The 22,218-nt window shown below is 54.0% G+C and overlaps 1 protein-coding gene and 1 long non-coding RNA gene across 8 annotated transcripts in view; one reads left to right on the forward strand and one right to left on the reverse strand.

Annotated features, from left to right (window-relative positions):
• Positions 1-10,518, reverse strand: part of LOC119842226 (von Willebrand factor A domain-containing protein 5A) — a 40,742-nt gene extending 30,224 nt beyond the window's left edge. For 6 of the 7 annotated variants that reach the window (XR_006275315.1, XR_006275314.1, XM_043495569.1 and 3 more), the window contains exons 1-6: positions 10,435-10,518; positions 8,493-8,550; positions 8,071-8,273; positions 6,431-6,653; positions 3,365-3,537; positions 2,616-2,730 (exon numbers count right to left, since the gene is read on the reverse strand). Coding sequence is in view for 5 of the 7 variants with exons in the window: in XM_043495569.1 (XP_043351504.1) it covers positions 2,616-2,730; positions 3,365-3,537; positions 6,431-6,653; positions 8,071-8,273; positions 8,493-8,532 (754 nt within the window). In the remaining 2 variants the exon portion in view is untranslated. The remainder of the gene's footprint in view (positions 1-2,615; positions 2,731-3,364; positions 3,538-6,430; positions 6,654-8,070; positions 8,274-8,492; positions 8,551-10,434) is intronic. The other variant, XM_043495567.1, reaches the window with a different exon arrangement.
• Positions 664-18,519, forward strand: LOC122456397. Its single transcript, XR_006275317.1, has 3 exons — positions 664-674; positions 7,218-7,222; positions 18,403-18,519. It is a non-coding gene; the product is annotated as an uncharacterized LOC122456397 (long non-coding RNA).
• The last annotated feature ends 3,699 nt before the right edge of the window (positions 18,520-22,218 follow it).

Below are 22,218 nucleotides of genomic sequence, written 5' to 3' on the forward strand. Positions count from 1 at the left end.
GCCTGGAACACTTCCAGACCCCACTGCAGAGCTCTATCTCCCCCCACCCTGCTGAGCCCCAAACACCTTCACCTGGACCACTGCACCCAGAACCTTCCAACAAGCTTCTGTGCATCCAGATCCCCTCCCTGAGCCGCCCACACGCAGACTGCCCCACACTAAACCTTCTCAACCCACACCTAGATTCCCCTCAACCCACACCTAGATTCCCTCCACACTTGGATCCTTTCTTGCTGAGCCTGCTTGCCCACACCTGGTGTGCCTTGCATGCCCGGGCAGGGCCCTGGGATGTTTCTGGGCCAGGCCCTGTCCTTGTGCTGTGTCAGGGTTGGGTGCAGCCTCACTGCTGAGTCCGTGTCCTGGAGGGAGCTGCACAGTGAATGTTTATGCAAAGTTTATGCTCCTTTCTATTTCCCTCAATAAGATTTAACTTCCACTTTTTAAAAGATGCCTTTTTGCCTCTAACTCAGGGGTGGACAAACTTTTTGACCAGAGGGCCACATCGGGGTGGGGAAATTGCATGCAGGGCCATGAATGTATTGCTGGGGCAGGGGGTTGGGGTGTGGGAGGGAGTGCAGGGAGTGGGAGGGGGTGCAGTGTGCAGAAAGGGGCTCAGGGCAAGGGAATGGGATAAAGGAGGGGTGCGGGGTGTATGAGGGGGCTCAGGGCAGGGGGTTGAGGTGCAGAAGGGGTGAAAGGTGCAGCAGGGGGTTCAGAGCAAGGGGTTGTGGTGCAGGAAGGGTGCAAGGTGCAGCAGGCGGCTCAGGGCAGGGGGTTGGGGTGCAGGAGGGGTGTGGGGTGCAGCAGGGGGCTCAGGGCAGGGAGTTGGGGGGCAGGGTGCAGGACGGGTTCGGGGTGCAGGCTTTGGCCCAGCACCGCTTAGTTAGAACGGCTCCGGGGTGGCAGCGATGCATACCGGGGCCAGGGCAGGATCCCTGCCTGCCTGCCCTGGCCCCGTGCCACTCCGAGAAGCATCCGGCACCACGATCCTGTGGCCCCTAGGGGAGTGGGGGCAGAGGGCTCCGCGCGCTGCTCTTGCCCGTGGGTACCTCCCCTGAAGCTCCCATTGGCCATGGCTCCTCGTTCCCGGCCAATGGGAGCTTCCGGGAAGGTCCATAGGCAAGAGCAGCACGCGGAGCCCTCTGCCCTCCCTCCCCCAGGGGCCACAGGGACTTGGTGCCGGACGCTTCCTGGAGCAGTGACGGGCTAGCGGTGCCACGGGGGTAGCAATCCTGCAGGCCGGATCCAAAGCCCTGAGGGCCGGATCCGGCCTGCGGACCGTAGTTTGCCCACCCCTGCTCTAACTGCTTCTTTTACTTTGTTGTTTAGCAACGGTGGCACTTTTTTGGTTCTCTGTTTTTTAATCTGGGGTATACATATAGCTCCTATTATGGTGTCTTTACAAAGCTTCCATGCAGCTTGCAGGGGTATCACTTTCTGCACTGTACCTTTTAATTTCTGTTTAACTAACTTCCTCGTTTTTGTGTAGTTCCCCTTTCTGAAATTAAATGCTACTGAGGTGGGCTGCCGTGGTGTTTTTCCTGCCACAGGGATGTTAAATTTAATTATATTATGGTCGCTATTACCGAGTGGCCCAGCTATATTCACCTCTTGGACCAGATCCTGTGCTCCACTAAGGACTAATCAAGAATTGTCTCTCCTCTTGTGGGTTCCAGGACTAGTCATTTAAAATGTCAAGAAACTCTCTCTGCATCCCGTCCTGAGGCGACATGTACCCAGTCAATATGGGGATAGTTGAAATCCCCCATTATTATTGAGTTTTTTATTTTAATAGCCCCTCCAGTCTCCCTGAGCATTTCACAGTCACTATCTCCATCCTGGTCAGCTGGTCGGTAATATATCCCTACTGCTATATTCTTATTATTCGAGCAAATCCATAGAGATTCTCTGGTACAGTTTGGTTCATTTAAGATTTGTACTTCATTTGATTCTACGCTTTCTTTCACATAGCGTGCCACTCCCCCACCAGCACGACCTGTTCTGTCCTTCTGATATATTTTGTACCCTGGTATTACTGTGTCCCATTGATTATCCTCATTCCACCAAGTCTCTGTGATGCCTATTATATCAATACCCTCATTTAATACAAGGCACCCAAGTTCATCCATCTTATTATTTAGACTTCTAGCATTGATATATAAGCACTTTAAGAACTTGTCACTTTTTAGCTGTTGGCCATTACGTGATGTAATCGAATAGGACTGTCCTTTACTTGACTGTTTCTCATCAGATCCTACCCATATTTTATCATCTTCCATCCTCTCCTCCGTATGAGGACATGGAGAGCCTCCATCAATAGATCCTCCCTCTGTCTGAACCACGTGCTCCTCTGCACCTGTCGGCTTTCCCCCAGCCCTTACTTTAAAAACTGCTATAGACTTTTTAACCCTGCCCCCAGATTCCCCCTGCACCTCTCTGAGCATGCAGTCCCATCAGACCTAGGACCCCTCCATTCCGCTACCAATCCCCTCATTGCCCCGGGACCCCTGATCCCAAATCACTGCCCAGAACACTCCCTCCCCTACATCCCCACTCCATGGATCCCCCCATTCCCACCCTGCCGGTCAGGGGCATCAGGGTGCAGGACCCCCCACCTGGCTCTGCTCCGGGCAACCCGACCTCCAGCACCGCGCTAGGTTTGTGCGGCTCTGCGTAATACACCAGCAGCTCCACGTCTCGGTCCCATGGGGGGGCCTCGGCCAATGACACCTTGTGGGGCGACAGACACAGTCACCTCCCCATGGCTCCTGGGGGGCAGGGTCCCGCTGGGTCTGTGTCAGGCTCAGTGCCCCCCATGCAGCCAGAGGGGAGAGAGCAACTCTGGGTTAGGTGGGAGGGAGAGAGGGAAAAAAACCACAAAGGCCACACAGGGATTTGGATCTTCTCACAGAAAACACTGCAAAAATTCTGACTTTGTTGGGCTAAATCTTTCCAATTTGGGGGTGATATATTTCTGCTCCCCCCATTTTCTTTCATTGAAAATCAAGGAGAGTGAAACTCCCAGAAAGCAAAGGGAACCAGGGCCCCTTGAATGTCCAGGATTTCACCCCCACGGACTGGTCTCAGCCCCTTGAGATTTTCCCCAGAGAATGCGGGCAATTCCCCAGATCCATTGGTGTCGTCTGACCCTCTCCCCCGCAACCCCGTGCCTTCTGGGACCCACCCCCTGCCCCACCCCAGAGCTCCCACCTCTGTAGATGCCCACGCAGGACCCACACCCAGACAGTCCCCTGGCACCACCCCTCAGCCCAGAGCTCCCATCACCCCCCTGCTCAGAGCTGCCCCCCAATACTGACCACCCAGTGGGGATGGCCAAGACTCAGGTATCCGGGTGAACCCTTACCTGGGCGGTGGTTCGGTTCCTGGCTGTGTAGCTCAGGGGGGAGAGGGAGCAGTTGGAGAGCACACGGTCGATGCCGTGGGGCGACTGCAGCGTGGCACTCAGGCTCAGGGTGTAGGGCACCTTCCCCTGGGGGACTCGCGGGACGCCCTGGGTGACATCCTCCCCGTCCCACCCTGCAAAGAGAGAGACATGGGGTGAGCATGGGGCCCAGGCAGAGAAAGATGCATCCTGGAAGTGAATGCCTGGCTGTGAAGATGGTGTCGTCAGGAGGGCTTTGGCTTCCTTAACCACGAGATGCTGTTCCAAAAAGAAGGACTGCTAAACACAGATGGGGTCCACCTAGCGAGGAAGAGGAAGAGCATATCTGGATTCAGACTGGCTAACCTAGTGAAGAGGGTTTTAAACTAGGTTTGAAGGGCAGGTGACCAAATCCCACAGGTAAGTCAAGAAGATGGAGACCTGGGAGAAGGTTTGGAATTTGGGGGGAGCATGGGCTGTTATAGGAGGGATATAGGAGAGACAAGACAGAACTGGGGGGGGGAAATCAAACAGTATCTTAGATGTCTGTATACCAATATAAGAAGTATGGGGAATAAGCAGGAAGTTGCAGTGGGGGAGGTTTAGGTTGGATATTAGGAAAAACTTTTTCACTAGGAGGGTGCTGAAGCACTGGAATGCGTTACCTAGGGAGGTAGTGAAATCTCCTTCCTTAGAGGTTTTTAAGGTCAGGCTTGACAAAGCCCTGGCTGGGATGATTTAGTTGGGATTGGTCCTGCTTTGAGCAGGGGGTTTGGACTAGATACCTCCTGAGGTCCCTCCCAACCCTGAGATTCTATGATTCTATGAACTCAAAATGCTAGTAGATAAACACAACTATGACATAGTTGACATCACAGGATGAAATAGAAGACAGTCTTGTTGAAAATCTTGAGGTAAGGATAAAATGGGTAAAAAACAAGGGTGATGTCATGGTAGGGGTCTACAACAGACCACGCAACCAGGAAGAAGAGGTGGATGTGGCTTTTTTTAATCAACTAACAAAATCATCCACAGCACAGGACTTAGTGGTGGCGGGGACTTCAACTACCCAGACGTCTAGTGGGAAAATAACACAGCAAGGCACAAAAGAAAAGGAGTACTTGTGGCACCTTAGAGACAAGTACTCCTTTTCTTTTTTGCGAATACAGACTAACACGGCTGCTACTCTGAAACCTGTTACAGCAGGGCACAGATTATCCAACAAGTTCTTGGAATGTATTGGAGACAATATTTTAATTCAGAAGGTGGAGAAAGCTACTGGGGGAGAGGCTGTTCTTGATTTGATTTTGACACACAGGGAGGAACTGGTTGAGAATCTGAAAGTGGAAGGCAGCTGGGGTGAAAGTGGTCATGAAATGGTAGAGTTCATGGTTCTAAGGAATGGTAGGAGGGAAAACAGCAAAATAAAGGCAATGGATTTCAAGAAGGCAGACTTCAGCAAACTCAGAGTTGGCAGGTAAGAGCCCATGGGAAGCAAGTCTAAGGGGAAAAACAACTGGAGACAGTTGGCAGTTTTCCAGAGACGTTATTAAGGGCAGAAGAGGAAACTATCCCACTGCATAGGAAAGATAGGAAGTATAGCAAGAGACCACCCTGCCTTAACCAGGAGATCTTCGATGATCTAAAAATCAAGAGTCCTATAAAAAGTGGAAGTTAGGTATAATTACAAAGGATGAATATAAACAAATAACACAAGTATGTAGGGACAAAATTAGAAAGACCAAGATGCAAAACGAGATCAAACTAGCTAGAGAGATAAAGGGTAACAAGAAAACAGTCTACAAATACATTAGAAGCATCCGATGCTGTGAGCTGTAGCTCACGAAAGCTTATGCTCTAATAAATTTGTTAGTCTCTAAGGTGCCACAAGTACTCCTTTTCTTATTAGAAGCAAGAGCAAGGACAGGGTAGGCCCATACTCAATGAGGGGGGCATAACAACAGAAAATGTGGAAATGGCAGAGATGCTTAATGACTTCTTTGTTTTGGTTTTCGCCAAGAAGATTGGTGATGATTGGACATCTAACATTGCGAATGCCAGGGAAATGACTGCCTAGGATAGGAGTACTGCGGAAAGGGATCTGGGAGTCATAGTGGACGACAAGCTAAGTATGAGTCAACAGTGTAACACTGTGACAAAAAAAGCAAACCTCATTCTGGGCTGTATTAGCAGGAGTGTTGTAAGCAAGACACGAGAAGTAATTCTTCTGCTCTACTCTACATTGATTAGGCCTCAACTGGAATATTGTGTCCAGTTCTGGGTGCCACATTTCGGGAAGGATGTGGACAAACTGGAGAGAGTCCAGAGAAGAACAACAAAAATGATAAAAGGTCTAGAAAACATGACCTATGAGGGAAGATTGAAAAAATTGGGTTTGTTTAGTCTGGAGAAGAGAAGACTGAGGGGGACATGATCACAGTTTTCAAGTATGTAAAAGGTTGTTACAAGGAGGAGGAAGAAAAATTGTAAGAAGCAATGCGCTTAAATTGCAGCAAGGGAGGTTTAGGTTGGACATTAGAAAAAACTTCCTAACTGTCAGGGTGGTTAGGCACTGGAATAAATTACCTAGGGAGGTTGTGGAATCTCCATCGCTGGAGATTTTTAAGAGCAGGTTAGACAAACACTTGTCGGGATGGGTCTAGATAATACTTAGTCCTGCCATGAGTGCAGGGGACTGGACTAGACGACCTCTCGAGGTCCCTTCCAGTTCTATGATTCTAGGGGGGGGTATAGGCTATTGGGGGAAATGGGGGGATGCTGGTATATCAGGGGAGGGCCCGGGGGGCACATACCCTGGGGTGGGAATTGCAGGGCTGGGGGGGCACTTACCATGGGGCACATAGTAGTGGCCTATGGGTCTATGAGGGTCCATGTGGGTCTTTCCCTGTGGGGTACACAGCAGGGGTTAGGAGGTCTCGGGGGATTACAGGCTGTGGGGTCACTCTGTGTAGGGTGCGCAGTGGGGGTGTTGGGGACTACAGGTCTCACCAGGCAGGCTAAAGTGGCAGGGGGATCTGTGAGTCTCACCATCAGGCGTGTAGCGGGGACGCAGCACGGCCGGCAGCATGTAGCGGGCGGCCCCATCAGGCTCCAGCGGCAGCTCACAGACGTAACGCAGGGTCAGCGCCGCCTCCTCCCCGGGGGGCAGGTTCCCCAGGGAGCAGCTGAAAACGTCGCCCCCAGCCCCCTCCTGCTGCAGCAGGAACGAGCTCTGCCCCCCGGCCAGCGCGTCCCCGTACAGCTCCTGCGCCTGCCGGAGAGACAGGATCATCTCGAGATTCCCCCTGGCCCCTGAGATTCCCCTGCCCTACCCCCGGGCTAGCATGTCCTCATACAGGTTACTTCTGGGGGATTTCTGCCCCACTGCGTATGCCCAGAATTCATGTCTGGTGCAGAATTCCCGCCCCCCCCGGCAGATAATACATTCTGCCCAAGAAATGCTGCAGTTCCACCTTTCATCCTCCAGAGGCCGCTGTGGCACCAGAAGAGCCAGGAGCCGGCTGTGTTCATCACAGCACCCTGCCCGTGGAGCCAGCTTAGGGCAGAGTGGGGCACATGGGCTGCAGGGGGGGGTCACAGAGAGGGGCTCAGAAGGGCTGGTGGTGGGGAGAGACTGGGCAGTGGGCTCAGGAGCTAGTGGGGTGACACCATTGAGCCAGGGACTGAATGGGAGGGGGGCTGCAGGGCCACATGGGAACAGGGAAGGGGGATGCAGGGATACACAGGGATGGGGGAGGAGGCTGCAGAGACCGATGGGGGGGTTGTGGAGACGGGGGCAGATGTGCCTGACTGAATGGGAGAGGCTTGGTGTGAGCCAGGGTCTGCCTGGGGGAGTTGGGGAGCCTCCCCAACAATCTGCCACTCCCCACAGAAAACCTATTCTATACTTCTCCCATCCACACCCAACAACCCTCCCGGTTCACTCCAGGCTCCTTGCCTCTCCCTCAGCTCCTCCCTTACCCGACTCCCGCAAGCCTTTGTGCTGCTTCTGAGGCATGCAGGAAATACAGTTCTATATTGGGGGCAGTGGTTTGAGGATTGGCCTGCTAAACCCAGGGTTGTGAGTTCAATCCTTGAGGGGGGCCATTTAGGGACTGGTCCTGCTTTGAGCAGGGGGGTGGACTAGATGACCTCCTGAGGTCCCTCCCAACCATGCTATTGTAGGTTAAATGAATTCTTACACAAAGTTCTTAGGCCTAGAAAGGAATCTATTCGTGGAAAAAAATTACCAGAATCTTTTTTTTGGTCTGTGTCATTACAGACGTACTTGCTGGCTGTAATTTGAAATAAATTACCAATATACTGGAAACTGGCATGATTACATTGTGTTATTCTGACCAAAATATATGCACAATTTTAAAATATTGTGCATAGCATTTTAAATTTTTTGGTGCCTAATTCCCCCAGGAGTAACAGCTCCTGCACCTCCTGAAGAGACAGGGTAAGCCCGAGATCTCCTTCTCCCACAAGATCCCTCTTCCAGCATGTCCCCGTACAGCTCCTGCGCCTGCCGGGAGAGCTGGGGTCACGCCGAGAACCCCTGCCCCCCGGCCAGCACGTACCCATACAGCTCATGCGCCTGCCGGGAGAGAAGGGGTCACCCTGAGATCCCCCCAGCCCTGCCTCCCGGTACCGTCTCTCCCCCCGGGATCCCTGCCCCTTGGTACCTGTTTCTTCTCGCGGAGCTGGGCCTCAATGCAGACACCCCCCAGGCGAGCCTGGAAGGCGTAGATGGATGCCTCGGCGTCCATGGGGAACACGAACATGGCCTCCACGGGCACCGGCTCATCGTTCCTGTAGAGCAGCTCGCAGCCCACGTCAGCCACGAAGCCTCGGATCAGCACCGTCACTGAGCCGCTGTGCAGGGGCACTGGGGGGGAGGGGTACGTCAGCCAGGGGATCCCCGCATGGGTGCCAGGGGAGTGGAACGTTAGCCACGGGCCCCTCTGACCCCCATGGGCATTGGGGAATGGGGCTGTCAGTCATGGGGCCCCTAGGACCCCCCGATGGGTGCCGGAGGAGGGGGACGGCAGCCATGGGTGCCAGGGGAGGGGGACGTCAGCCATGGGACCCCCCAGCCCTGACTCACCTGGCTTGTTGGAACTGTTCAGGAGGCCGCAGCTTGTCATCTTGGTCCGGGTGGGGGTCTGTGAAGGGAAAAGTTGTGCAGTGAGATACAGGGCTTCCATGGAAATTGACGAGCGCAGGGTGTCCCCCCGAAGTAATGGCTCCAAGACCCCAGCCCCACTCCCGGGCTCAGCCAGGTCCTATGGCAGGCTCTCAGGCCTAGCTCTGAGATCAGAGTGACAGCTCCTCTCAGGCCCCCCGTTCAATACATGGCGCCAGCCCCCAGCAAGTAGGGGCAGGCAGGGACCGGGGCACAGCGGGGAGCTGGATGGAGAAATGTGTGCATGGGGTGGGGGGGATGGATGTTTGGATGGAGGGAATGGCTGGGAGAGAGGTGAAGAAATGTAGGGGACCGTCACAGGGCCCTGCCCATCTGCTGTGGGGGATCGGACGTCCCGCTTACCAAGAGTGAGATGGAGACACCCCGTCATCAGGGCTCTCAGGAGGGCAAGACAAACACAATCGGACAGTGCGGGGGGAGGGGGGGAGGATGGACAGACGGACGGATGGAAGGGGGGTTGCACAGTGCGGGGTGGGGGAGGATGGGCAGATGGACAGAGGGGGATTGGACAGTGCGGTGGGGAGTAGGGTGAGGATGGACAGACGGATGGAAGGGGGGTGGACAGTGCGGCAGGAGTGTGTGGGGGGGAAGACAGACAGATGGACAGAAGGGGGGGTGGACAGTGTGGTGGGCGGTGAAGACGGACAGAAAGGGGGGTTGACAGTGCCGGGGGGTGAGGACGGACAGACGGACGGAAGGGGGGAGGACAGTGCGGGGGAGTGAGGACGGACGGACGGATGGAAGGGGGGGTGGATAGTGCACGGGGGGAGGGTGAGGACGGACAGAAGGGGGGGTGGACAGTGCCGGGGGATGAGGACGGCCAGACAGACGGAAGGGGGGGAGGAGAGGACGCACAGACTGATGGAAGGGGGGAGGACAGTGCGGGGGGGGGGTGAGGACGGAGGGAGGGTACTGCGGGGGGGGGTGAGGAGGGACGGACGGACGGGGGCAGTGCGGGGGGGTGAGGACAGACGGAGGGGGAGCAGTGCGGGGGGCCCGGGGGGCAGTGGGGGGGGCGAGGGATGGATGGGTGGGGGAGGCAGTGCGGGGGGGCGAGGACGGACGGAGGGGGGACGGTGTGGGGGGGTGAGGAGGGTCGGACGGGGGGCAGTGCGGGGGGGGCCGGGAGGCGAGGACGGACGGGGGGCGGTGCGGGGGGGTGAGGACGGATGGAGGGGGGGGCAGTGCGGTGGGGTGAGGGACGGACGGGTGGGGGGGCGAGGGTGGGAGAGGGGGTAGTGTGGGGGGGTGAGTGCGGATGGGGGCAGTGCGGGGCGGATGAGGAAGGGGGTGAGGACGGAGGGGGGGCAGGGTGGGGGGGCGAGGGTGGGAGAGGGGGTAGTGTGGGGGGGTGAGTGCGGATGGGGGCAGTGCGGGGGGCGAGGACGGACGGAGGGGGGGCGGTGGGGGGGGTGAGGAGGGTCGGACGGGGGGCAGTGCGGGGGGGCCGGGAGGCGAGGACGGACGGGGGGGCGGTGCGGGGGGGTGAGGACGGATGGAGGGGGGGCGAGGGTGGGAGAGGGGGTAGTGGGGGGGGTGAGTGCGGATGGGGGCAGTGCGGGGGGCGAGGACGGACGGAGGGGGGCGGTGGGGGGGGTGAGGAGGGTCGGACTGGGGGCAGTGCGGGGGGGCCGGGAGGCGAGGACGGACGGGGGGGCGGTGCGGGGGGGGCCCGGGGGATCAGTGCGGTGGGGCGAGGACGGAGGGGGGGCAGAGAGGGGGTAGTGGGGGGGGGTGAGTGCGGACGGGGGCAGTGCGGGGCGGATGAGGAAGGGGGAGAAGAAGGAGGGGGGGGCGCGGGGGGGGCGAGGACGGAGGGGGGGGCGCGGGGGGGGGCCGTTACCTGCGCTCGGCCGCCCAGCGTCGCAGTGGCCGGAAAAGCGAAACCAAAACTGCCCGTTCCCGGCTAGCCCCGCCCCCCGCCCGGCCAGGGAGCGTCCGCAAACTCCCCGCCCGCAGCTACTCCTCGCCAGGGGCCGTCGGACGGTCCCGCCCTCGTGCGGAGCCTTCCTGGCCTCTGCCCTGCCCGGGGCGCTCGGCTAGTCCAACCGCCTGCTCCAGGCAGGACCCACCCCAGCTACATGGTCTTTCCTAATGTTGTCTGGACTGTTAGCTAACTATTGTCGGAGGATGGAGCTCGGCTGGTCTCAGCGGTGGCGGATGACAGAACAAGGAGCAATGGGCTCAAGTTGCCCTGGGGGAGGCCTAGGTTGGATATTAGGAAAAACTTTTTCACGAGGAGGGTGGTGAAGCCCTGGAATGGGTTGCCCAGGGAGGTGGTGCAATCTCCACCCTTAGAGGTTTTTAAGGTCAGGCTTGACAGAGCCCTGGCTGGGATGATTTCGTTGGGGTTGCTCCTGCTTTGAGCAGGGCTTGGACTAGATACCTCCTGAGGTCCCTCCCAACCCTGAGATCCTATGATTCTATGAAAAGCTCAATATAAAAAAATCCATAACAGTAATTAACTATCTGTCTTGCATGCATATGATCTGCAGACACAACACAGCTGTAAGATGCTAAAGAAATCTATGAGTCAACTAGAAATAGTCATGCTCTCATTGCAAATATTAATACAGTATGTTCTGATCCTGGAAAGGAGAGTAAAAGGCATTCACTCGGGCATATGCAATTTCTCTGAGATGCCCACTCTAAATCAGATTAACACTTCATACACCTAGAACAGTAAAAATAAGTAATAAAGCAACACAAACAGCAAAACAAAACCACAGACAAACAAGTGACAACGCTGAAAATACGAAGGGAAATAAAATATCCAGTGGTTGGTTATGGGTATTTTAAAGGGGCGTTTAGGACCCACACTGTGCAAGTGCAACAGAGCCCTACAGAGACAGGCAACGTTCTCCTGCTTTCACATTTCAGAGTAGCAGCCATGTTAGTCTGTATTCGTAAAAAGAACAAGAGGACTTGTGGCACCTTAGAGACTAACAAATTTATTTGAGCATAAGCCTTCGTGAGCTACAGCTCACTTCATCAGATGCATCCGATGAAGTGAGCTGTAGCTCACGAAGGCTTATGCTCAGATAAATTTGTTAGTCTCTAAGGTGCCACAAGTCCTCCTGTTCTTTTTGCTTTCACATTGCGTGTGTCACCAACTCAAAAACTCACAGTGGACTCATGGAGTTTCTATAAGCCCTGGAGCACATGAACACATGGCTTGGAGTTTGCAGACAGATTCCTGCTTCAAAGAGCTTGCAAATAAGGTCTTTATCCTACAAAACACCTAGCAGCATCCCCACCAAACCTAGTGCCGCTTGCTGCTTAAGAGTCAATGGGAGTACTCTGAAGAGCCAGAACTATACCAGAGAGCAAAGATCGGGCTATAATGGTTTCCAGACCTCTCCCCAAACGTAATGGAAATCACTTGTCTGGACTAGCAATTTCCATTAAATTTTAGCACTAGTTTGGAGAGAGCTATCTCTCTCCCTCCGCAGCAGCCACAGAGCTGGGGCTGGGAAGGAGGGGGGGTCTCTCCCCCACCATAGCAGCCCCAGAGCTGGAGCTGGGAAGGAGGGGGGGTCTCTCTCCCTCCGCAGCAGCCACAGAGCTGGGGCTGGGAAGGAGGGAGGGGTCTCTCCCCCACCACAGCAGCCACAGAGCTGGGGCTGGGAAGGACTGGGGTCTCTCCCCCGACACAGCAACCACAGAGCTGGGGCTGGGAAGGAGAGGGGGTCTCTCTCCCGCCACAGCAGCCACAGAGCTGGGGCTGGGAAGGAGGGGGGTCTCTCCCCCACCGCAGCAGCCACAGAGCTGGGGCTGGGAAGGAGGGGGGTCTCTCCCCGACGGCTGCAGCCCTGGAGCTGGGGAAAGTTGCCTCTTTCTCTGGCCACTGCAGCCCTGCACACCCCCAAATTCCCCCCACCCTCTCTTCTCACCCCACTGCCCCCCTGCCTACCTCCTATTCCCCCCAAGGCCACCACCTCACCTTACATGTGCATCTTCTCGAGGGTCCAGGCACCTAATTAGTGGAGCCTGCATGGGTGGCCCTTCATTCTTTCGTGCGCAGCTGCCCAGGTGTGCACCTTAGAGGGAACTATCTGTGGAGCACCTGAATGGAGCTCATGGACCACTGGTGCTCCGTGGACCACAGTTTGAGAACGTCTGTTCTAGGGGACAAGGACCCGCCCCATGGGGACACCACAACCAGCTGACTCACAGCCTGCTCCTCCCACGTCCTAGGCGCCCTCAGGCTCTGGGTGGCAGGACCCTTCTCCCCAGCGTCGGCCCCCCCATTGGGATTGGGGTCCCCCCTCCAAGTCCAACCTGCAAGGCCTCTGGGCTGGTGGTATCTCCCTCTGCTGGGCCGTCTGCCCAGGGTCCCCCCTCGCTCTCTGACACGCACAGGTGCAGAGGGAGTCACACCTTGAGGTTTACACGGCCTGGCTCATGCAGGGCTCAGTCAGTGCACAGAACAGCTCTTTTCCACGTGCACCAATGGTCTAACCAAAGGACCCCAGCCCAGTAATTTACACCACTGTTTATGTCTGTGGAGACCTTCCATGCCACCCTCGGGTGAGCTTGACTGTAAGCACCAGACCCAGGGGATTTCGATATCCTTATGCCCTCTGCCAGCTGGCATCCAGAGGACCTGGGGCACAGGGCTCTGGGGCCTGTTCTGGGGATCTGTTTTCCAGTCACTCCCCAGCCGGTGCCCTCTGGGGATAATCACAGCTCTGTGGGCCTCGGGCAGGGTGTGTTTCCTACCCGGTTTCCCGCTCATTGGGGTTGCCGGGAGTCCCTGAATCCCTGGGCTGGGACGTGTGCCTGGCGCACCATGCGGAAGCCTGATGCCGCAGGAGACCCTGGGCAGAGATGTCCTGAGAGAACTGGACAGCCCCAGGCCTGAGCCCCCACCGGATGCCGGGAGGGTGTTGAGGTAGCGAATGCTCCGGCAGTCTGGAGCAGGCTGGCTGGCTGGCTCAGGAGAGAAAGGCTGGAGCAGCCACTTTTCCCTTCAGGTCCCCGGGGCCAAACCCAGCCCCAGGGAGCAGCGGCCCAGCGGTGCCCAGGTGCTGTCCTGGGGTGCGCAATAACAGCACCTGCCAAATGCCCCCTCCACCCGGACCCCCTCAGCGAGACCAAGGGCTGGCCAGTGGCACTCATCGGGAAAGTGAGGCCAGCGCCCCCTGGGTCTCCCCGCACAGGTCGTGCCAGCTGGCACATTGCCCCAGCAGGCCTCCCAGCCCAGCTCCGTGGCCTGGTGCTGAAGCCTCGGGAGGGGCAGGGAGCCAGAGATTAAGCCCCAGCCCAAGCTGTCTGCATAGCTATGGGTCTGGGCCAAGCCCTGCTGGCACAAGTCTGTGGCCCCATGCCAGGAGCTGCGCTGCTGGCTGCAGTGTGCAGAATAGAGACAGACAACCATGGGGTACATGGAATGGCTCGCACACCTGTTCTCTCCATGGGCCGGGCCTAGGAGCAGCAGTTCCTGGGCTCCAGCCCACAGCTCTCCCCACTAGGCACTGCTGTCGCTTGACCTTGGGGAACGTGCAGAAAGCTCCCAGGGGAGAGACGTTAACTTCTGCCTCTGTGCTTCTGTGCAGGGCTCTGGGGAGCAAGCTGCCGAGAGCCCTTGGAGAACAGAGCCGGATAAAACCCCTTCCCACGGAGCCAGGCAGTGACTGCCAGGGAGCTCGTCTGCGCAGAGCGATGGGTTGGAGACTGTTTCTGTCCGGGCCGGAGGACTGTGAGACACAGAGGAACTCTCAGCTTGCTCTGCCTTTGGCCTTGAATTGCTAACACGATGCTTGTGTTCAAGAGAGTGAGAGCTGTCTACACAAGATATGCCAGCAGCACAGCTGCAGTGTAGACGCCACTCCAGCACTTAGCACTGCCAGAAACCCGGCTCTTGGAGGCCACAGTGAGGTTGACAGGAGAGTTCATCCCTTGTCTTAGCGGGGTCCCCGACGGGGAAGAGTTCAGCTTCCTCACAGGGCATTAAGTGCTCCCAGCTTGGCAATGCGTACCAGCCCGAGACTGGAGTGAATCTGCAACAAAGCTCTGGATGGGACCGGGGCGCTTTGAGGGAGGGGGAAGCCCCATGTAAGCTGCAGGAAGTCACATGCCCCAGCACAGTGAGGTAGTGGGCCGAGGCAGAGGACACCAGGAGATCGGTTCCCTCCTGAATTTATAAGTGTCACCAAAGCTGCCCAGACATTGGACTTTCCACGGATCAGCAAGTCAAATGCAAAATCCTACGGAATGGCTGAGTGTGCCCTCTACTGATCCACCATGTCCATATGGCTGTTTGCTACAGACAGCCAGACAAGTGACCTAAGAACAGACACATGCACACACTGGGCACTGGGCATGGTGGTAAACATGAGCTCTCGTTCTCACTTTGTAAACACTCAGTATCTTCTCTGCTCTGTTTTCTGCCTTTGAGTCCTCTTTCTCTGATTGCTCTCCATGTCCTCCCCTCAGCACTGGGCTACTGTCATAAATATAAAGAGAAGGGTAACTACCTTTCTGTATACAGTGCTGTAAAATCCCTCCTGGCCAGAGGCAAAATGCTTTTACCTGTAAAGGGCTAAGAAGCTAAGATAACCTTGCTGGTACCTGACCAAAATGACCAATGTGGGAACAAGATACTTTCAAATCTGGAGGGGGGAAAAAGGTTTTTGTCTGTCTGTGTGATACCTTTGCTGGGAACAGATCAAGGATGTAAGCTTCCAACTCCTGTAAACTTAGTAAGTAATCTAGCTAGAAAATGTGTTAGGTTTTCTTGTTTTGGCTGGTAAAATAAGCTGTGCTGGAGGGAATGTGTATTCCTCTTTTTGTAACTTAAGATTTTGCCTAGAGGGATTCTCTATGTTTTGAATCTGATTACCCTGTAAGGTATTTACCATCCTGATTTTACAGAGGTAATTCTTTTACCTTTTTTTTAAATTAAAATTATTCTTTTAAGAACCTGATTGATTTTTCACTGTTCTTAAGATCCAAGGGTTTGGGTCTGTGTTCACCTGTACCAATTGGTGAGGATTCTTATCAAGTCTTCCCCAGGAAAGGGGGTGTAGGGCTTGGGGGGATATTTTGGGGGGAAGACATCTCCAAGTGGGCTCTTTCCCTGTTCTTTGTTTAAAATGCTTAGTGGTAGCAGCATATGGTTCAAGGAAAGGCAAAGTTTGTACCTTGGGGAAGTTTTTAACCTAAGCTGGTAAGAATAAGCTTAGGGGGTCTTTAATACAGGTCCCCACATCTGTACCCCAGAGTTCAGAGTGGGGAAGGAACCCTGACAGCAGCCAAGGCAACAAATGTCCAACCGAACCACCCTGACCAAATTCCTTCTCCTGGGATTGTCTGACCTCAGGGAGCTGCAGATTCTGCACTTCATGGTGTTTCTAGTCATTTACCTGGCCACCCTGGTACGGAATCATCTCTATCCCACAGCTGCAGAAGATTTCTTACACTGAGACGTGGCTTAATTAAGTTTTGATGCTTGGTCTTGGGTCAGTAATAGACATGTTCTGCTTTGTTTTTATATTTGTTTCCTACTTTCACATCTTTGTGGCCATGCTGAGAATCCCTTCCATGCAGGGAAGGTGTAAAGCCTCCTCCACCTGCCTGCTGCACCTGGTTGTGTTTTCTTTATTTATCTGCACCGCCATGTTCTCTTACTTGCGTCCACGGTCTGTGTCTTCCCCGCAGCTTGTATTGTATTCCATGCTGCTGCCAGTCATTAACCCCGTCATCTACAGCCTGCAAAACAAGGAGCTAATGCAGGCTCTGCGGAGAATTGCAAGCAAGATGCTCTTTGTCAGGAGCTTGGATTTCTCACCCTGAGTTTCTATGTGGAAGAGTTGCAGTGGTTTAACTCAAATCAGTTTGTAAATACATCTAATTGAGCTGATCCATCTAACTGAGCAAACCCATGTGGTCACCTTTATTTTGGGTTAAGGATGCCTCATTTCAGTTTAGCTTAAACCTGTTCCTAAATGACTTAAGCTCAACAAATACAAGCTGTTCTTAAACCAAATTTAGAGCATCCAGTCGGTTTGTATAAGTGTAACCAAGTCAGTTTGAATTGACACCGTAAGTTCTCAAACAGGAGGAAGGTCATTGTGTAGACAGGCCCTTGGTGCTGGGGGTAGGGACCATCTCTGTGAGTTCCTCACTGCAATAAAGTAGTGTGACACTCTACACCCTGGGGGAGTGCCCTGTAACCCTCATATTCATCATTTGTATATAGTTGTGATATTGCATATAAAGCAGGCCTTGTAAGGAGTCATGGGAAAGGTTATGATCTGCTGAAACACAGTGTTCCATCTAAATATGTATATTGGTATGAAGTTATGAGAATTGTGTTGCATGGTTGTGACATTCCCCTGGTGTTATCTGGACTGGTGATCTGCTAGGTCACTTCAGTCCTTGACTCTGGGAGCCAGCCTTACCCTGCTCTGCTGTGACAACCCCCACTCCTGGGCTGTTCATGCACAGCCTCTGGCATGTAAGCTGCTTCGATTGTGCAACCGAATGACACTAGCCAATATCTCCGGTCCCAGACACAACTCTCGGAATCTCCGTCTTGCAGTGTCCAGTTATGCCCGCTGGACACTGCAAGCTTATATGAGTTAATCAATTTAACAAAGAAATTGATGTGTACCAGGCTTGTTATCCCAAGGGGAGTCTCTGACACGCTTCAAACCAAACACACTATTTCAGGTGTTAATAAATCTGTTAGTTTATTCTTATGAAAGATAGATTTTAAGTGATTATAAGTCAAAGCACAACAAGTCAGATTTGGTCAAATGAAATAAAAGCAAAACACATTCTAAGCTGATCTTAACACTTTCAGTGCCCTTACAAACTTAGATGCTTCTCACCACAGCCTGACTGGTTGCTCTTCAGCCAGGCTCTCCCCTTTGATCGGCACTTCAGTCGCTTGGTGGTGACGTCAGTAGATGAAGGTGGAAGAGAGAGAGGAAGAGTACGGCAAATGTCTCTCCCTTTTATGTGACATTGCACTCCATAACGTTCTATGGAAATATACTTATGAGTATGCTTATGAGTGTGAATATAATGTAACTGGAATATGCTTCATGCAAAATGTCTCTTGTAAGGTATCATTACAAAGCTTATGATCCACTGAGTGTGGCCATCCCATTTGTTTGCATGTATTATTTCTATGTCTGGAGGTAGGAGAATAAGATATAAGCTTCTATTACTGATGTAAACATGCTAAGTGGAAGCCATTAAGGGTGCTTCAGAATCAATGACCTGTGAATGGGTTTATTTACCGGCCAGCCTTCCTGTGTACTGTGTTGGCCAGCTCCTAGGTAATGAAGAAGGAGGTCTTACAGTGACATGTGACCATGTCACTTGGAACTGGAATCCATCTTTAACCTGATGCTTTTCCACTTAGAAGGAGTGGTGGGGACCCAGAGAAACAAAAGATTCCCGCCTTGTGCCAAAGCCATTAAAGGGGGTGGAACAGAACAAAGGGAGCTGCAGTCATGAGAAATCCCCTAGTTATCCCCTGGGCTGTAACTAACAGAAATTGTCCCAGGGTGCACCCCGGGGATCCCGTCACAAGCAGTTTCCCTAAATTTGTCTCAGGGGCTTGCCTGTCTGCCTGGCTTTGACTGGAGTTCCCGGGCGCCGCACTCCCCACGGCTGCCAACGGCACTGGGTTCCCAGCAGGGTCAGGGATGGCCTGCCCTGAGCGGGTGGATTAGTGCTCCCAGCTCTGGCTTTCTGGTGGGACACAGCAGCTGGATCCAGACTCCGGGGCGGCTGGCTGGGGCCAGGAGGTGCCCCAGAGAGCAGGGAGCACGTGGGGTGCAGGTGGCAGACGCAGGGCAGGGTTTAGCAGGTCGTTTTAGCTGTGGATCTGTGTGGATCCCTGACAACCCCTCAGTGGTCTCTGCTCCACCAGGAGAATGAGCAGCCAGACCCGGAAAATCTGCCCCTGCTCACCCGAGGGGCAGTGCGGGGTAATTTGATGTTTGGAAAATAATCCCTGGCTGAGATCTCCAAAGCACCTTGGCCATTTGGACGTATGATTCCCATTCAGATAACTGGGAACTGGGCGTCCAGCCCCCTGCAGCTCAGGAACCTCCGGCCCTGCCTGGAGCAAGAACACAGCGGTATTGTAATGGGACAGGGAAGCAGCACCTAGGAGTGGGCCAAACCTCCACCCATGAGCCCAGGAGCTGGGTGGGGGGAGGCAGAATCCAGGTTCTTTGTAGGTTGCCAGGCAGAAAGCTCCATTAAGGTGAAGTTCAAGATGAGGGGAGGTGCCTGTCCATGCGGGGTAAGGAATATCCCATGGCTGGTGCCAGGATCCCCATAGCATGTGTTGCAAACCCAAGAGACTCCATGTCACTGTGCCGGTGTCAAGTGGAGTGCCCCAGGGGTCGGTCCTGGGGCCCGTTTTGTTCAATATCTTCATAAATGATCTGGAGGATGGTGTGGATTGCACTCTCAGCAAATTTGCGGATGATACTAAACTGGGAGGAGTGGTAGATACGCTGGAGGGGAGGGATAGGATACAGAAGGACCTAGACAAATTGGAGGATTGGGCCAAAAGAAATCTAATGAGGTTCAATAAGGATAAGTGCAGGGTCCTGCACTTAGGATGGAAGAATCCAATGCACCGCTACAGACTAGGGACCGAATGGCTCGGCAGCAGTTCTGCGGAAAAGGACCTAGGAGTTATTGTGGACGAGAAGCTGGATATGAGTCAGCAGTGTGCCCTTGTTGCCAAGAAGGCCAATGGCATTTTGGGATGTATAAGTAGGGGCATAGCGAGCAGATCGAGGGACGTGATCGTTCCCCTCTATTCGACACTGGTGAGGCCTCATCTGGAGTACTGTGTCCAGTTTTGGGCCCCACACTACAGGAAGGATGTGGATAAATTGGAAAGAGTACAACGAAGGGCAACAAAAATGATTAGGGGTCTAGAGCACATGACTTATGAGGAGAGGCTGAGGGAGCTGGGATTGTTTAGTCTGCAGAAGAGAAGAATGAGGGGGGATTTGATAGCTGCTTTCAACTACCTGAAAGGGGGTTTCAAAGAGGATGGCTCTAGACTGTTCTCAATGGTAGCAGATGACAGAACGAGGAGTAATGGACTCAAGTTGCAATGGGGGAGGTTTAGATTGGATATTAGGAAAAACTTTTTCACTAAGAGGGTGGTGAAACACTGGAATGCGTTACCTAGGGAGGTGGTAGAATCTCCTTCCTTAGAGGTTTTTAAGGTCAGGCTTGACAAAGCCCTGGCTGGGATGATTTAACTGGGACTTGGTCCTGCTTTGAGCAGGGGGTTGGACTAGATGACCTTCTGGGGTCCCTTCCAACCCTGATATTCTATGATTCTATGATTCTATGACACTGAAAAGAAATATTTCAGGTTTCAGAGTAACAGTCATGTTAGTCTGTATCTGGAAAAAGAAAAGAAGTACTTGTAGACTTTGTTAGTCTCTAAGGTGCCACAAGTACTGCTTTTCTTTTTGAAAAGAAATTCAAACCCATTCAGACAGGAAATGCAGAGCATGGCCCCTAAATGCCCTTAACTATGCCTGAGGCCGGCACAGGATCTTACGATTCAGACAGAGGTGCCCAACTCCCACTCCAGCTCTGATGTTCCATGTTCAGGCTCTCCTGGCGTTCTCCAAACCCTGCTCAGCTGCTGCTGAGCCCTGTGAGTTCCCTGTCAGGGTCCCAACAGCACCTCCATTTCTACGCCAGGCCCTGCACCACTGGCGGGTGCCCAGGCTCTCAGCCCCACGTCCGGCCTGAGCGGGAGGCTCCAAGCAGCTGTTGCGATTCCGGATCCAGTGTTGTGCTCTGATCTCCAGCTATCTCCTTATGGCTCATATTCCAAGGCTTTGAGCGCTCGCCCTGGTTCAGCTCCCTGCCCTGCCGGCTGGGGAGACAGGCCGGGAGTGTGGGCCTCTCACCTGGCTGCTGCACCCAAACCCAGAGCTCCGGGTTAACCCGGGGGAGGCTCCAACTGGAGCTGTTTAACTCTGGATCAATAACTCACTCGTCAGGGGATGGGTTCCTGCTCTCCCACCACTGGGGAGCTCTGGGGCACCAGGCTCCAGTGTCACTCTCTCTCTTTCTGGCCCAACGGCTCCTCTTAGCCATTCCCTACGGCAGCTCCCGGGAACACCCGCAGCTCATTCCCCCACTGCTTTCTCCTGAGCCTTTCTGGCTCCCCACTCTGGATTTGCCAGCTCAGACTCCCTCCTCTCAGGCAGGTAGTAACCACAGACTCCACTCCATAGCTCCAAACATGCCTCCCTTGGCTCCGGGAGTGACTGCAGCTCCTGGGCTTTCCAAGGGCCCCTGCTGTTCCCAGCCAGTTGAGCTGTGTGAGTGGGGAGTTGCCCCAAGTGTGACCAATGCTGCCTGAGTTTGCAGAGAGCCTGAGCCCATTGCTCCAAGAGGCAGGTCATGAGTTCCAAAGAGATGGTGAGTCTTACTGGGGATAGGGAAGGGAGCATTTGCCAATGAGTCTGAAATGAAATGTGTCAGAAATAGCAACAAACAAATCAATAAACAATACAAATCCGTTTTATTCCCCAGGGTTTTGTTTCACATTGTGTCTGACAAATGACAGCCGAGGGATAATGAGGCCAGAGCATCCTGGGGATCGACACTGTGATTTTTAGTGTCAGCAAACAGATTTCTGAGGGGAAACTGGGTGCATTTGCTGCCTACGCAGGGTCGGGATTTGGGGTCCCCTGGGATGCATGTGACTGGGGTCGTGCGTGTCTGGCAGGTTGGACCCTCCTTGGGGAAGGCAGCATGGCTGGGATGGACAGCGGGCATGACAGTGAAATGGCCCCCAGAGGGCAACAAAGGGTCAGGAAGGCGCAAGTTTGGAGACACCCCCAGCCCGAATTCAGTGTGTGTGTGTGTGTGGGCAGTTTGCAGACATGCCCTAGCACAGTGGTTCTCATCCAGGGGTACATCTGCCACTGGGGATACACAGGGGTCTTCCAGGGGTACCTCAACTTGTCTAAAAAGAAAAGGAGTACTTGTGGCACCTTAGAGACTAACAAATCTATTTAAAATTTATTCAAATAAATTTGTTAGTCTCGAAGGTGCCACAAGTACTCCTTTTCTTTTTGCAAATACAGACTAACACGACTGCTACTCTGAAACCTATCAACTCATCTAGAGATTTGCCTAATTTTACAACAGGTGACATAAAAAGCATTAGCGTAGTCACTACAAATGGACATTTCATACAGCTAATGCCTTGTTTATTCTGCTCTATACACTGTACACTGAAATGTCAGTGCGCGATTTATATTCCAATAGGTTTATTTTCTAATTATCTGGTAAAAGGGAACAGGTCAGCCATTGGGGAGTCACAGTGTTTTGGGGCACGTTTGCATTTTTATGTCTGATTTTGAAAGCAAGTGGTTTTTAAGTGAGGTGAAATTTGGGGGTATGCCAGACACACCAGACTCCTGAAAGGGGGTACAGTCGCAATCTGGAAAGGCTGAGCGCCACTGCACGGGCACAAGGTGGGCTGTGTGGCGTGAAAGGTTTGCAGACGGTCCCTGGCTCCCAGTGAATGGGTGGAAATTGGCAGACGTCCCCTGGTTTGCAGTACTGAGGATGGGGAGTTTGCAGACGCGCCCCGGCGGGGGGCGGA

The sequence above is a fragment of the Dermochelys coriacea genome, chromosome 13 (assembly GCF_009764565.3).
Source record: "Dermochelys coriacea isolate rDerCor1 chromosome 13, rDerCor1.pri.v4, whole genome shotgun sequence".
Lineage (NCBI taxonomy): Eukaryota > Metazoa > Chordata > Testudines > Dermochelyidae > Dermochelys > Dermochelys coriacea.